Source organism: Rhinopithecus roxellana, chromosome 2, assembly GCF_007565055.1.
Source record: "Rhinopithecus roxellana isolate Shanxi Qingling chromosome 2, ASM756505v1, whole genome shotgun sequence".
Taxonomy (NCBI): domain Eukaryota; kingdom Metazoa; phylum Chordata; class Mammalia; order Primates; family Cercopithecidae; genus Rhinopithecus; species Rhinopithecus roxellana.
This window is the reverse complement of record NC_044550.1, coordinates 80,567,027-80,579,407: the sequence shown is the minus strand read 5'-3', so window position 1 is coordinate 80,579,407 and position 12,381 is coordinate 80,567,027. Positions and strand designations below refer to the sequence as shown.

The 12,381-nt window shown below is 37.9% G+C and overlaps 1 protein-coding gene across 1 annotated transcript in view; it reads left to right on the top strand.

The window, feature by feature from the left end:
* Positions 1–12,381, top strand: part of FREM3 (FRAS1 related extracellular matrix 3) — a 119,720-nt gene that overhangs the window by 90,654 nt on the left and 16,685 nt on the right. The window contains exon 6 of the mRNA XM_030926019.1: positions 6,420–6,668. Within this exon, the coding sequence (XP_030781879.1) occupies positions 6,420–6,668 (249 nt within the window). The remainder of the gene's footprint in view (positions 1–6,419; positions 6,669–12,381) is intronic.

The following is a 12,381-nucleotide window of genomic DNA, read 5'->3' as shown; positions in this document are numbered from 1 at the left end:
GTAGACAGAGAATATGCCACTAATACAAGAAGAAGCCCAGCTTGAAGCCCAGAGCAAAACATTAGTACACTTTCTACAATAGCTAGTCTGTCCAGCCTCAACCACACCACCTCGCTCCCACGCACTTGCCCATTATTGCAAGACCCAAACTAGAGCCCCAATGCACCAGTGGAAGAAAGAATTCGGCACATCCTTTCAGTGATCAGCTAGCTAAGGAGAAAGACCTCAAGGAGTACCTCATCTAGCTTGTTTTTTTCTCCTCTTCACTTTTTCCTTCCCAAACAGAGTAAAACTAGCTTAAACGCAAGAGTTGCTAACATTATATGGAGCTGGCTATATCTGGTGCTTTCAAGAGGAAATCTTAGTTAAAGAACAGGCAATAAGGCTGTCTCTGGATATATAGCCAAATGCAACAAACATGAAGATCTTGAAGATGCATTACCAAGGTTTGTCCTTGTAGTGGTTTTAAATATCTTAAAATAATCTGTTTACTGCCAAATCCTCTGTCTTCCAGGGCAGAGGAGAATTTATTTTTGTTCCTCTTCTCAACCTTGGCACCATTAATGTTCTGAATAACTATTTATTGTGGGGGCTGTCCTGTGCTTTGTAAAATGTTAAGCCGCATCCCTCCTCTCTATATACTAGACGCAAGTATCTAGCATCTAGATGCATCCCCCACCTCCATCTGTGACCCCCAAAAATGTCACCAGACATTGCCAAGTGTACCCTAGCAGGTAAAATCAGCCCAACTCAAAACTATTGCTCTATAATGAAATGTTTTAAGCACAAGGATTCTTTAAGTAAAGACTTGCAAATTAGACATTTCTTGGCCCTATTTCATTCTTAAGAAAAATCTCATTCATCTTTTTCTTCTCATTAGTCACTCTCTTGTTAAAAAACTGCCTTCTTGGAAGGAACAGCCAATGAAGAGCAAACCACAGAACCGAAAACCAAATGAGTAGGAACAGCATTGAATCATCCTGTGGTTTTTGGTCAGGCCCAAGTCAAATATGTTGAGGTTTTCAACTACTCTATCCAGTTAAAAAGAACTGCGTAGTAAACCACAAGCCATGGACCCTGCCCCACTTCTCTGATTGGACTTTTTCTCTGGGTCATCTCCTAAGATGGAGGTAGAAAGCAAATAATTCTTTTTTTTTTTTTTTCTTTTTGAGACGGAGTCTTGCTCTGTCACCTAGGCTGGAGTGCAGTGGTGCGATCTCAGTTCACTGCAAGCTCCGCCTCCTGGGTTCATACCATTCTCTGGCCTCAGCCTCCCATGTAGCTGGGGTTACAGGCGCCCGCCACCACGCCCGGCTATTTTTTTTTTTTTTTTTTTTTTTTTTCTAGTTAAGATGGGATTTCACCGTGTTAGCCAGGATGGTCTCGATCTCCTGATCTCGTGATCCGTCCGCCTCGGCCTCCCAGAGTTCTGGGATTACAGGCGTGAGCCACTGCCCCGGGCCAAAAGCGGATAATTCTTAAAGGGTTCCAAGCATGTCCAGGTGAAAGACTTTCTTCTTTCTTTCCTTTTAAAAAAGATTCTCTGTGTTGGTTTATTTAGTTGTAGATGTGTTCATAGGTTATAGAAGTTATACTTTGCATCTCAGACAGTTTGCAGGGATTATCATTTTCTGTTCCTGAAGTACAAATCACATGGTTTAAAAGTCCCCTTACTGCAGGTTTTCTGGGGGTAAACTCTCACCATTTTCTGTTTATCAGATCATGTCTTTATTTCAACTCCAGTCTTGAAAATCTAGGTTGGCAGTAATTCTCTCCTAGCATTTTAAAGTTATTATTCCAACATATTCTGGCTTCCATTGTTAAGAAGTTTGTTTTTCATCTAAAAGTCGTCTTTGTAGAGATGTTTTTTTCTATGCATCTAAAATCTTACATGTATTTGATTTGAATCTGTGAAAGATCTGAGGGATTCACTTGAAAATGCTTTCCTCCAAGAAAAGTTTGCTTTGCTTTCCAGGATTCAGAGGGTACTACTGCTCCAGACACACTCCTGCAGCCCTGTATGCTCAGGCGTAACCATAGCTTCCGGGTCAGCTCTGTGAGGTGCCCTGTGCCTAAGGCCTGTCTCCACCTGCAATGGTGATAGTGCACCTGCTCTTGGGGGGATACCACCTTCTGAATGAGAATCCCTTCTGTGGGTTATGGGATTTCAGGTTGGGGGAGGGTTTTTACGGTTCGTTTTAGGTATTTTTAATTTCAATTTTGTTTTGTTTGTGGGTTTTTTTTTTTTTTTTACACTTGACGATATTCCCTACTTCCTGTGAGAACAGAAAAGCCAGAATCATTATTTTTTTCTAGTTGTTTTTTAATGTACGGGCATCCCAGAGTACCTGACTGGCCAGTCTGCTGGAAACAAAAGTCCCAAAGTCCCCTCTAGATAGATGCTCCCAGGATGCTCCAACCAAGCCTTTGCTACCCTCCTCCTCTCTCGTCTGGTTCTCCCATCTCCCTTGAATCATCAGCACTCCTGGGGCATGAAGTGACTTGTGCCTGGGGCTGGAAAAGCCTCCTGCTCCAACCAGCTGTTAGCTGCTGCACTTTAAAAAGGGTGATTGCTTGTCTTGCTGTCCTATTAAAATGTACATATTAAAAGAAAATCGTGTGTTTAAAAGAATTTATAATCAAGTCATCAAGTAACTAAAGACAATGTGAGAAAGTAAAAAATGCCCCAGGCTGACTATCAGGAGATGGGTCTTTGACTCGTTGGCTATCATGGGGCATTCTCTGCCTCAATTTTCTCATTGATAAAATGCCCTGGCCACCTCATAATCAAACAGCATAATATAATGATTTGATTACCCTTTAGTGTAGTGCATTAATAGGACTTTCTCTCTGATTTTAATATTTATGATTTTTGTAAAGCAAGTGTAATATGTAGCCACAGAGACTGAGCCATAAATACTCTTTTGTAAATAAATAATTAATTTGTAAAGTAACTTCACAAATTCTCAGGCTGCCAGTGAGGTGAGGGAGGCCTGGACAGAGGAAATCGATGCCATCATCATCGTGGATAGAGTGGTATGCTGGATCCAGCTAGTAACTGCTCCTAAAAGCTGATTCTGTGTACCTCTTCCCTACTCTGTGCTCAGTGACTTCACATTGATAGTTGAAGCTGGCTATGGTGGGAATGTTAATACAACAAAAATCAGCAATAATTGCAAATCAGCTTTCGTGTGCCTTGTTTGGAGAGCACATCGCCATGCTAAAGGATGGAACTCCTAGGTTAACATGAAATGAATCTTTGGTTCTAACCCTTAATTTTGGAGAACTAAACCCATACCCATTAAAACTGTCATCCATCATGCCTCATAATCTACCTCTGCACAAATATGAATCTTCTTTAATATTTCTCACAAAGATGCTATGCACTACCACTGGTCAAGCCACCCAAACAAGGCTTGAGACCCAATAAGTGTCTTTGATACCAACCTGGAAATCATACATTTATACCCCTTGAAACCTCTTCACTGTTAAATACGGGATATATACAGACCATCGCCAGGGACCTTATCTTTTATCTCAGAATATATTTAATGTTTTCAGAACAGATTTTTCCAGTCCTGAGGATTCTTAACTTGCTACAGATAAAATATTGTTTGTTTTTTAAGTAAATGAATATCAGTATTCACATTCTTAACTATTGAATATAACTGCTCAAAGAGTTGCCCAAAGTAAATTTTCTAGAATCCTAAAAGGAATGTTCCATTTAGATCAACTGAATTTTTTTATTAAATACAATTTACTTAGACAACTTTTTTCACCAACTCTTGTTTAAAAATCTTGCCAAAACATATTGTCTTGATTTCTGCTTTAGAAAAGTTCAATCACCAAATGATTTTCAAGAAGTATTATATTTCAGTCTTTCATTTAACCCAGAAATCAACCTACTTAAATGTCATATCTATGTCGACCAGTGGATTGGTCAAATATAAAAAAATTTAACAGAAAAAGAAAAAATCTCAATTGCTTTTGTTTCATGAACTACAAATAAATCATTATTTGAATATTCATTAGGTGATATATATTGAGAAAGAGGTTTAATACAGATAGTTATATTTAGTGAAGACAGTGTTAGTTACCATGCAAGTCTAGTGTGTACAGTATCTGCTTTTGACATTTCTCTCGAGGAGTTAACATGCAGTTTCTGACAAGGTTCTTTGTCATATTGCCTGTCATACCAACATAATGCACACTTGATGGCAAGGCAAAATTGAGAACTGTGTTCTCCAAGGTATAGTTCTTTTTAAACATCTGGCTCTTTAAAAAGACATTCCAAAAGTTGTTTGCTATTTAATCAGATTGTTATAAGAGCTTAAGACCTTTTTTCCCTTTGTCTGTGTGCCCGGGAACACAGAAAGTCTCCCTGACAGTGTATCATCTCATCTTGAGAGCCTTTCTATATTACTAGCCACTTACCTCTTTCCCCATTTAACTGGAGAGTGCCTGTCTTAGGCATTCAGTGATAGCACTGTGTCTCACATCCCAAGGGCCAGCCTATCCTGGTTGACTTGAGCATGGAGAACTTTTTCAATCATAGGTTTCCCCAGAGAAGGAATCTCATGAAATAATAAGGTTTCAAAGCATAGACTACCACTGAAACTCAGCTGGCCTCCCCACCAAGTGCTAGTCCCCCTTGTGCCTGTCCATTTTGATCAGTTTCTGCCCTCTGACCTAAAAACACATTTTATTCTCATCAATTCTTCAGCTCTAACAATTTTTATGATTCCAGAACAACAAAACAGTCCATTTGTTACTTCTGAATAATTCTAAAATTTTTGTTCTTTCAAATAAAAAACAATTCTGAAATACTTTGTGAGTCAGTGCCCTTTCGAGCAAAGCATCTGAAGTCAGTTGGAGACCACTGTCATTTTTTAGCAACTTAGATCTATACAGGCAACATGCAGTGATGGACACCAACTTGTACTGATGTTTAGATGACAGTGGGCATTGGGGTCATCATGCATATGTGCATGTACCATAGCTATATGCAAGAAAGACTCTTACAAGACTGGAGCATCCAGTCCAGAATCTCACTATCATCTCCTTATTGCTTCTTATTAAAGTGAGGTATGGTGGGAAATATTTATACTTTTCAAAAACTTCCTATCTGGTATAATAGGTTACTATTTCGTAGTCTTTGTTCTGCCTAAATCTGGTCTGCCTAAATCATTTAAATTACAATGAATACTTTTCTGTCTTTTAGCCCTAAGCCTATTTTTACTGTTTTAAAACTGCAAAAATGCATCAAAACCTAGGAATCCTACTCCTAAGTATTTACTCTAGAAAAAAAAAATTGGGGGGTTAGTGCAAAAGTAATCGTGGTTATTGCTATTAAAAGTAATGGGAAAACCCCAATTGCTTTTGCACCAACCCATATATACCCACTCAAAGACTCGTACTTGAATATTCATAGAAGTATTACTCACAATTGCCAAGAACTAGAAATAACCCAAATTATCAACCAGTAAATGGATAACAAAACTGTGGTATAGCCACACAGTGGGAAACAGTAGTCAGCAATAAAAGGGAAAACATGTCACGGTACATGGATGAATCTCAAAAGCATTGTGCTAAATGAAAGAATCAAAACATATGCTTCATTTGTATGGAATTTCTCATAAAGACAAATAAATCTATAATGACTCAAAGCAGATTTGTGATTTCCAAGGCCTGAGAGACAGGGAAGGAGATGGATTGCAAGAGACACAAGTCAACTTTTGTGGATGGATGAAAACGTTTTATGATTGTGGTGGTGGTCACATGATTATATGCATTTGTCAAAACTCTTCAAACTGTGCATTTACATTGATGAATCTTAATGTAAGTAAATTATTAAAATAACATTTAAAACACACTGAATCTAAACTGAAATCCTCTAATCAATCTTGTACTCCTTGTAAAATAAGATATAATTTTCTGGCTGTATTATGGTGTGATACAAAGAACTCTAGTTAGGGTGTGTGATGATCAGATTACATAGATGCTGCTCACAGCTATGCCGCTGTGGGTAAAGCACAGCAGGAAAAAAATCTATGCTATTTTCATGCTGTGAATTCTCTAGTCCTAATTTCACTGCACCTCAGTTTTCTCATCTGTAATAAGAAATAATTGAGCTAAGCCAGCCCTAGCATCCTGTGATCCTGTTTCTTTAGCCCCTAATATAAACAAACCTTATTCAATATACTCTATTTAAAAATCGCTAAATCTAGATCATGTCAAAATACCACAGTCTATTCCAAAAGCTTTCTTCTTACAATATTAATATTTGTGAGCATAAGAGGTAAGTGTGTTGTATCATTCAGATAGCTATTATCTAAAAATGCGTTAAAGAAAACAAACAGCCTTCTTGTTTGGAATTCCATTTCTTCTCAACTTCCCTGTTCCTTCTCATATTTCTGTAGGTTCTGCCACAGGTACGATTTCTTCCACAGTGTTATTCTCTGATTACATCTCACGTCCAGAAGACCACACGAGCATCCTCCACTTTGATAAGAACGAGACACAGAAGACCTGCCGGATCCTGATCATTGATGACTCCCTTTATGAAGAGGAGGAATCCTTCAGTGTTTCGCTGAGGCTGCCAGTGGGAGGACAGCTGGGAGCCAGATTCCCCACCACTAAGGTCACTATTCTCGCTGATCATTATGATGGTAAGTCCATTTCTTGCTTCCCAACCTTTGGCAATGGCTGCCTTCTCACACTTTCCCCCAACAGTTGAAAGGCCAATGTAGCTTAAATTATCTTTTAAAAGAATATTCGATGTTCTTTTATCTCCAAAAACTGTGAGTAGCTGTTCAAATACATAGACATCACCAACACCAATGACAAAACAGCCATGCAGGAAGATTAAATATTTGGGTATGACTTTACTTGACAAAAGAAAAAGCACAGCCCAAGGAGGTGACCTAAGACTTAGAAGGAAGCCAGGGAGAGGACCTAAGTCAAGTATCTAATTACCCAACCAGGACTACCCCAAGAGGACCTTCATCTTAGCAGCACAAGGATCATCCCTCACAGCAAGTGCATGAGTTGTTAAGCGGCACAAGGATAAGATGGAGCCCAGTGTGTCAACATCTGGACCTCTTTTTATGGTTACCTAGCAGGGTGTTTGCTCCAGCCCCTGGGGATCCTAGCTGAAATTTAGCCAGAGAAGAGAGGAGCACCTCATTCCTAAACACCAACCCTCCCCTCCCAGACACGACATAAAGTATCGAGCCCAGTATGATTTTCCTAGGTCTCACCTGCCCTTTCTATAAGGAGCACTTTTAACAGAAAATGGTAATAAAGACAGAGCCAGGATCAGACTGTTTTATTACTACTCTCAAATTAGTTTGACTGCTTCATCTCTCAACCATGCTTCTGTCAGGATTTGAGTGGCTGTGAGTTACTGAGCTCAGATCTAAGAAGGGTTAGACTGGGCTGTTATTACAGACCCAAAATTAATGTGACTGCTTTATGGATGCACCACAAAGCTTCCATTAAATTGAGAGCTGTGCCAAGAGATAAATATAGATTTGTAAAGTTTGAACAGTTTATACTCTCCAGGTAGGTACGGTAAATTTATCATGTACTATTGTGTTCTGTTTAAAATTATGTCTTCATAACAACCATAGAACAAGGGAAAATACGAGCAAGATTGAAAGTGGTCTTTTGTTTGTTTGTTTGTTGTTTAATCTCCTAAATGGCTTTGCTTGGGAATATTTCACCCTGTGGACCAGATCTCTGAAATTTTCAGTAGACTAGTTTTGCTCCATTAAAAAGAAAAAAGAATTTTCAAGGACTAATTTCAGTTCCAAAACACATATTTATAAGTATCAAGAGCTAAGGATAAGGATAGGCCCTGAGATCCATGCTTTCTTCATCGTGTACTTTTCAAAAATTTCTTCATTGGAATTAAAACAAAGATTGTTTTTCTTAAAATAATTTGAATAAATTTTCAATATATTCCTTTATGGAAATGTATAATTGTATATATTTTCTGTTAAACCAAAGAGATAGGAGGAAGTGTCCGATAGGAAAATTAGCCTTGATTTTCCAGTTTCATTAGAAAGAAGTTGTTTTGGAAAGAGAAACACTACTCACATTATCTTATAAAAAGTATCTGCTGATTTCCCAACAGAAGAGAAGTAGAATCTGAGTAAATTTGTCTAGTTGAGACATCTGAAAAATCCCTACATGGTCAAGTCTAGTTGATTAATATGGAGAACAAATTGAGAAACGAGGACACTCTGAAAGAAAAAAAATGATGACATGGCATTATATGGTTTCTGAAGCCTGCTTAAAAGATTCGAATTTTTTTTTTAATTACAGGGCTACAATTAGGATATTGCTAAAGCAACTATCTCTTACCAAGCGGTTAGGAAAGATTTACCTACACCGAGTGCTACGGACCAAGAAGGTGTTAACCAGGCAGAGTGAGAAGGGAGAAAGGGAAAGTTATGGAGGTGGAGACTTTTTACATTTTTCTACATAGTCTACTTCACAGTATATCCTTCTTTTTATAATCAATGCTTACTTTTCCATGATGATGAAGAATTAACACGAAAAGTTGAAATTTGTAAACACACAGCTTCAAATCCCTTTTCCCTTCACTACCACATCTTTTCTTATAGCCAGAAAGATTGGCGTCAGAACAGTCTCCGTTATTCTTCTCTACTCATGCTAGTAATAGGTCAAGGTACACAATGAAGGAAATGGTAGAGAAAAGGAAGAGAATCAAAGTGCAACAACAGAGTCAGAAAAGTTTGTGCTGGGGGCCTGGAGACTTGGATTCTAAGCCTGAGACACACTCTCTCTGGGTAACCTTGGCTACGTCAAGCTATCTGGGGCTCTGTTTCCCAATCATGAAATAAGGGGATTGATTAGGTTGTCTCTAGAAACCCTTTCACTCCGTAATTCTATGATTCTTAAGTCATTCTAAGAAGAAGGCATTAGTTAATAAACACCACCAATACACAAAAATGATGCATCCTGTAGGCTGAGTTTTTCCATTAAAATTTTGTCATGAACTTAGAAAAATATATGTCAAAGTTTTGCTCTAAACAAGAAAAAAGGGAGTTAATTAGTGAAGCAAGAACTTGAATGGCCTCGCGTTTTAAGCTATCCATTTTGACTTTTATTTTTCCAAGGCCTACCCCTGTTTGACTCATGCTATTCTTTCCAAGCTAAGTGCCAGAAGACATATAACTGAAGTAATATGTCTATACCCTAGACATGCTCTAACATTTTGCAAGCACATATTGAGTTACATTTTGATAAGCAAGTGCATTATATGATTTTACCCGGATAATTAGAAGGAAATTTCTTTTAAAACTGTCCTGAAAATTTTAAACAAACATGATGAGGTTGTCTGACCTTCAATTATTCTATCTCTTCTTCCTCAATAAGAAGTATGTTTTCTGCAAACTCTTTACCTAACAATTAGAATAGGCTCAAACACCAGAGCTTACCTGAAAACTACAAAAACTAGAGACAGGCATAAAGCACCCAACAGATATTAGATCTAAACAAGCAACTTAATGGGATTCGGGTAAGGTGACATTATATGACTTTGTTGGTATGCTCAGAATTGAAGTGACTCTGGGGACCACTTTACAAAAGAATGAGAGAGCTCCTTAACCAAAATATTAGCATTTATATAATAACAAGTGAATGGCTGTCAAAAGAGCAGACATTCAAACCCTTTGGTCATTAATGTAGGCTGCACAATGGACCCCAAAGATATCCACATTCTAACCACCAAAAGTGTGAATGTGTTACCTTACATGGCAAAAGGGACTTTGCATATCTGATTAAATTAAGGCTGTTGAGATGAAGCAATTATCCTGAGTTACCCAAGTGATCCCAGAGTAATTAGCAGGGTCCTTATAAGAGAGAGCAAGAGGATCACAGAGAAAAAGGGAAGCTGATGACTGAAACCAGAGGTTGGAGTGATGCACTTTGAAGCTGGAGGAAAGGGTGACAAGCCGAGGAATGCAGGCAGCCTCTAGAAGCTAGAAAAGGCAAGGAGATGGATTTCCTCCTGAAGCCTCCAGTTAGAATACAGCCTTGTCAACACCCTTTATTTTAGTTAGACTTCTGACTTGCAGAACTGTAGTAGAATAAATTTTTGTTGTTTTAAGCCACTAAATTTGTGGTAATTTATTACAGCAACAAAAGGAAATTAATGCCATCAGTATTGTTTCTGGAGGAAACATCTATATAAGAAACCAGTTTATAATTAGAAAATTTAGTGACTGGTGTGGAAATGAAATGAAAAGATGATCTCTTCTTGTCATTAAGCAAATACAGCCTTCTCTTCTACACTCATAATCCTACAAGAGTATTGAACATTTGAGTGTAAGTCAAGGATGCTCAACCTAACCCTTAATCATTGAGTTCCCCCTTCTGACTGCATGTCCTTTTCCTAAATCTTCAATTCCTCTTCTAGTAACACTGTGAACCAACTGCAGAGCAAGGTAAAAAGTGATTAAGGCAAGAAAGGCTCAGAGGAAGGACGAAGGGAATCAAGAAAAAGCAGAGATTTCTTCTAGCTGGAAGAACTCAAGAAAAAAGTATCATTTGTGCTGTGTCTGGATGGGTAGGTGGAACTTGAGGATAGAGAAAGGAAGGACAATAGCATTTCAGGTGGAGGAAACATCTTGAGCAAAGTCATAAATGAGGAGATATCAAGAACGCAATTCAAGACTGTGTAGGAATGCCATAGGCCAATTCTTTTATTCAATAGGATTGATAATAATCCTCGTGCTTTACATTTATGAAGAACTACTTGTTTAGTAATGTATTAGTTCCAAAAGCATTTGTTGAGCCCCTACCATGTGTCAGGAACTCTGCTAGGCACAGAGGATACAGCAGTGAGGAATACAACCATTATATAATCAAGGGGGAACACTATTCTGGAGTTTTCCTAGAGACTAAATAAAGGATATTAATAATAACTTTCGGCCATTGCAACTCAGGTTCAAACTTAAGAAAATTTTTCTGGTAAAGTTCTAGCTATCAAAATATACAGCAGAGAGATATTTTTTGGAATACTTTTAAGAAGAGAATATACAATATAATATTACCTAAGTTGTTTGTATGTAAGTCTTGCTAAGGACAAGAAATAGATAAAAGTCCTTCTAGATTCATAGAAGCATGAAATCTTAGAAATAAAAAAGGACCTAGAGATCATGTGGTTCAGCCTCCTCATTGTTGAGGCTAAATGCACTAAGTGGTTTTTCCAGTTTGCCCAGTCAGTTAAAGCCCAGATTTCTGCCTCTGAGTCCGTAACTCTTTTGCACTCTACTATGATCCTTCAGTGATATGGTTGTAGGATGCATTTACCCCTAAGAAATGGCCAAATCTTCCACAGATAATATTTTCTTCCTTTTAAAGTTACTAACTGCAGTGATACTGGTGACCATCTAGTATTTCTGATAACGAAAAGCTACCGTCATGTTCAAAACCCACAGGAAATCACCAGTCACCAAAGTTTGACCCCATTGTTAGTTTAAAAGGGTTGCAACTTTTTTCAAGTGTTTGCAAAAAAAAAAAAAACACAAGTTACTATATATTCCATAATATAGTAATTTCACAGGTACCATTTAGCAAGCAAACCCTTGAAGAACATGTTTTCATATGCACATAGTCAAAAAGTAGATGCTTTGGAGCAGATGCCAGCCCTTTGATGTTGACTGTCTCCACACAGGTGAACAACAAGATTTTGTAATGTACCTTGATCCTGTTTAAATACTGTGGGCTCTGCAGCATTATCTCATTTTATGTGGAGACCTGCTGGCTGTGTGTGTACAACTGAACAAAGAATCCAATTGTTCATCGGTAAAAATTCTGAAGAGATGCAAACAACGTGCTACTTAATAAGTGAACAAAAATCTGAAATAAAAGGGGCTGGCACATTCTGCCAGTCATCTCATAGGCTGAGCAAATGTCTGTGTAGAAATGAAAAATGGCCATAAGGGAAAAAAGAACCATGAGCCAGTATAAGTAACTTACCCAAGAAAACATTTGGGTATGCTTGACTTTTCAGAAAAATAGAAATGGTATTAAATTACCACTTTGTTTATGAAGTAGCAAGTAAATAAACATTATAAGATAATAAAAGGAGACTTTTTGCTCACTTATAAAGTAGTAAATTGTTTGCCTCTCAGTATTTGGAGTTAAGTGGTAGGAATTTGAAATGATAGTGTCTTTATTGGCTGCACATGAAAGTCAGAGGAAGGAAGAGAATAAACAATGTAAATGGCTTTCTTTGTAATCACCACTTTCTTAATTAATCCAGTGCATATCCTGGCAAACTACTTTGGCTACATTTCTCTCTCTTTGTGACTCTGTTGTTTATATTTCAAATAATAAAGTTACATC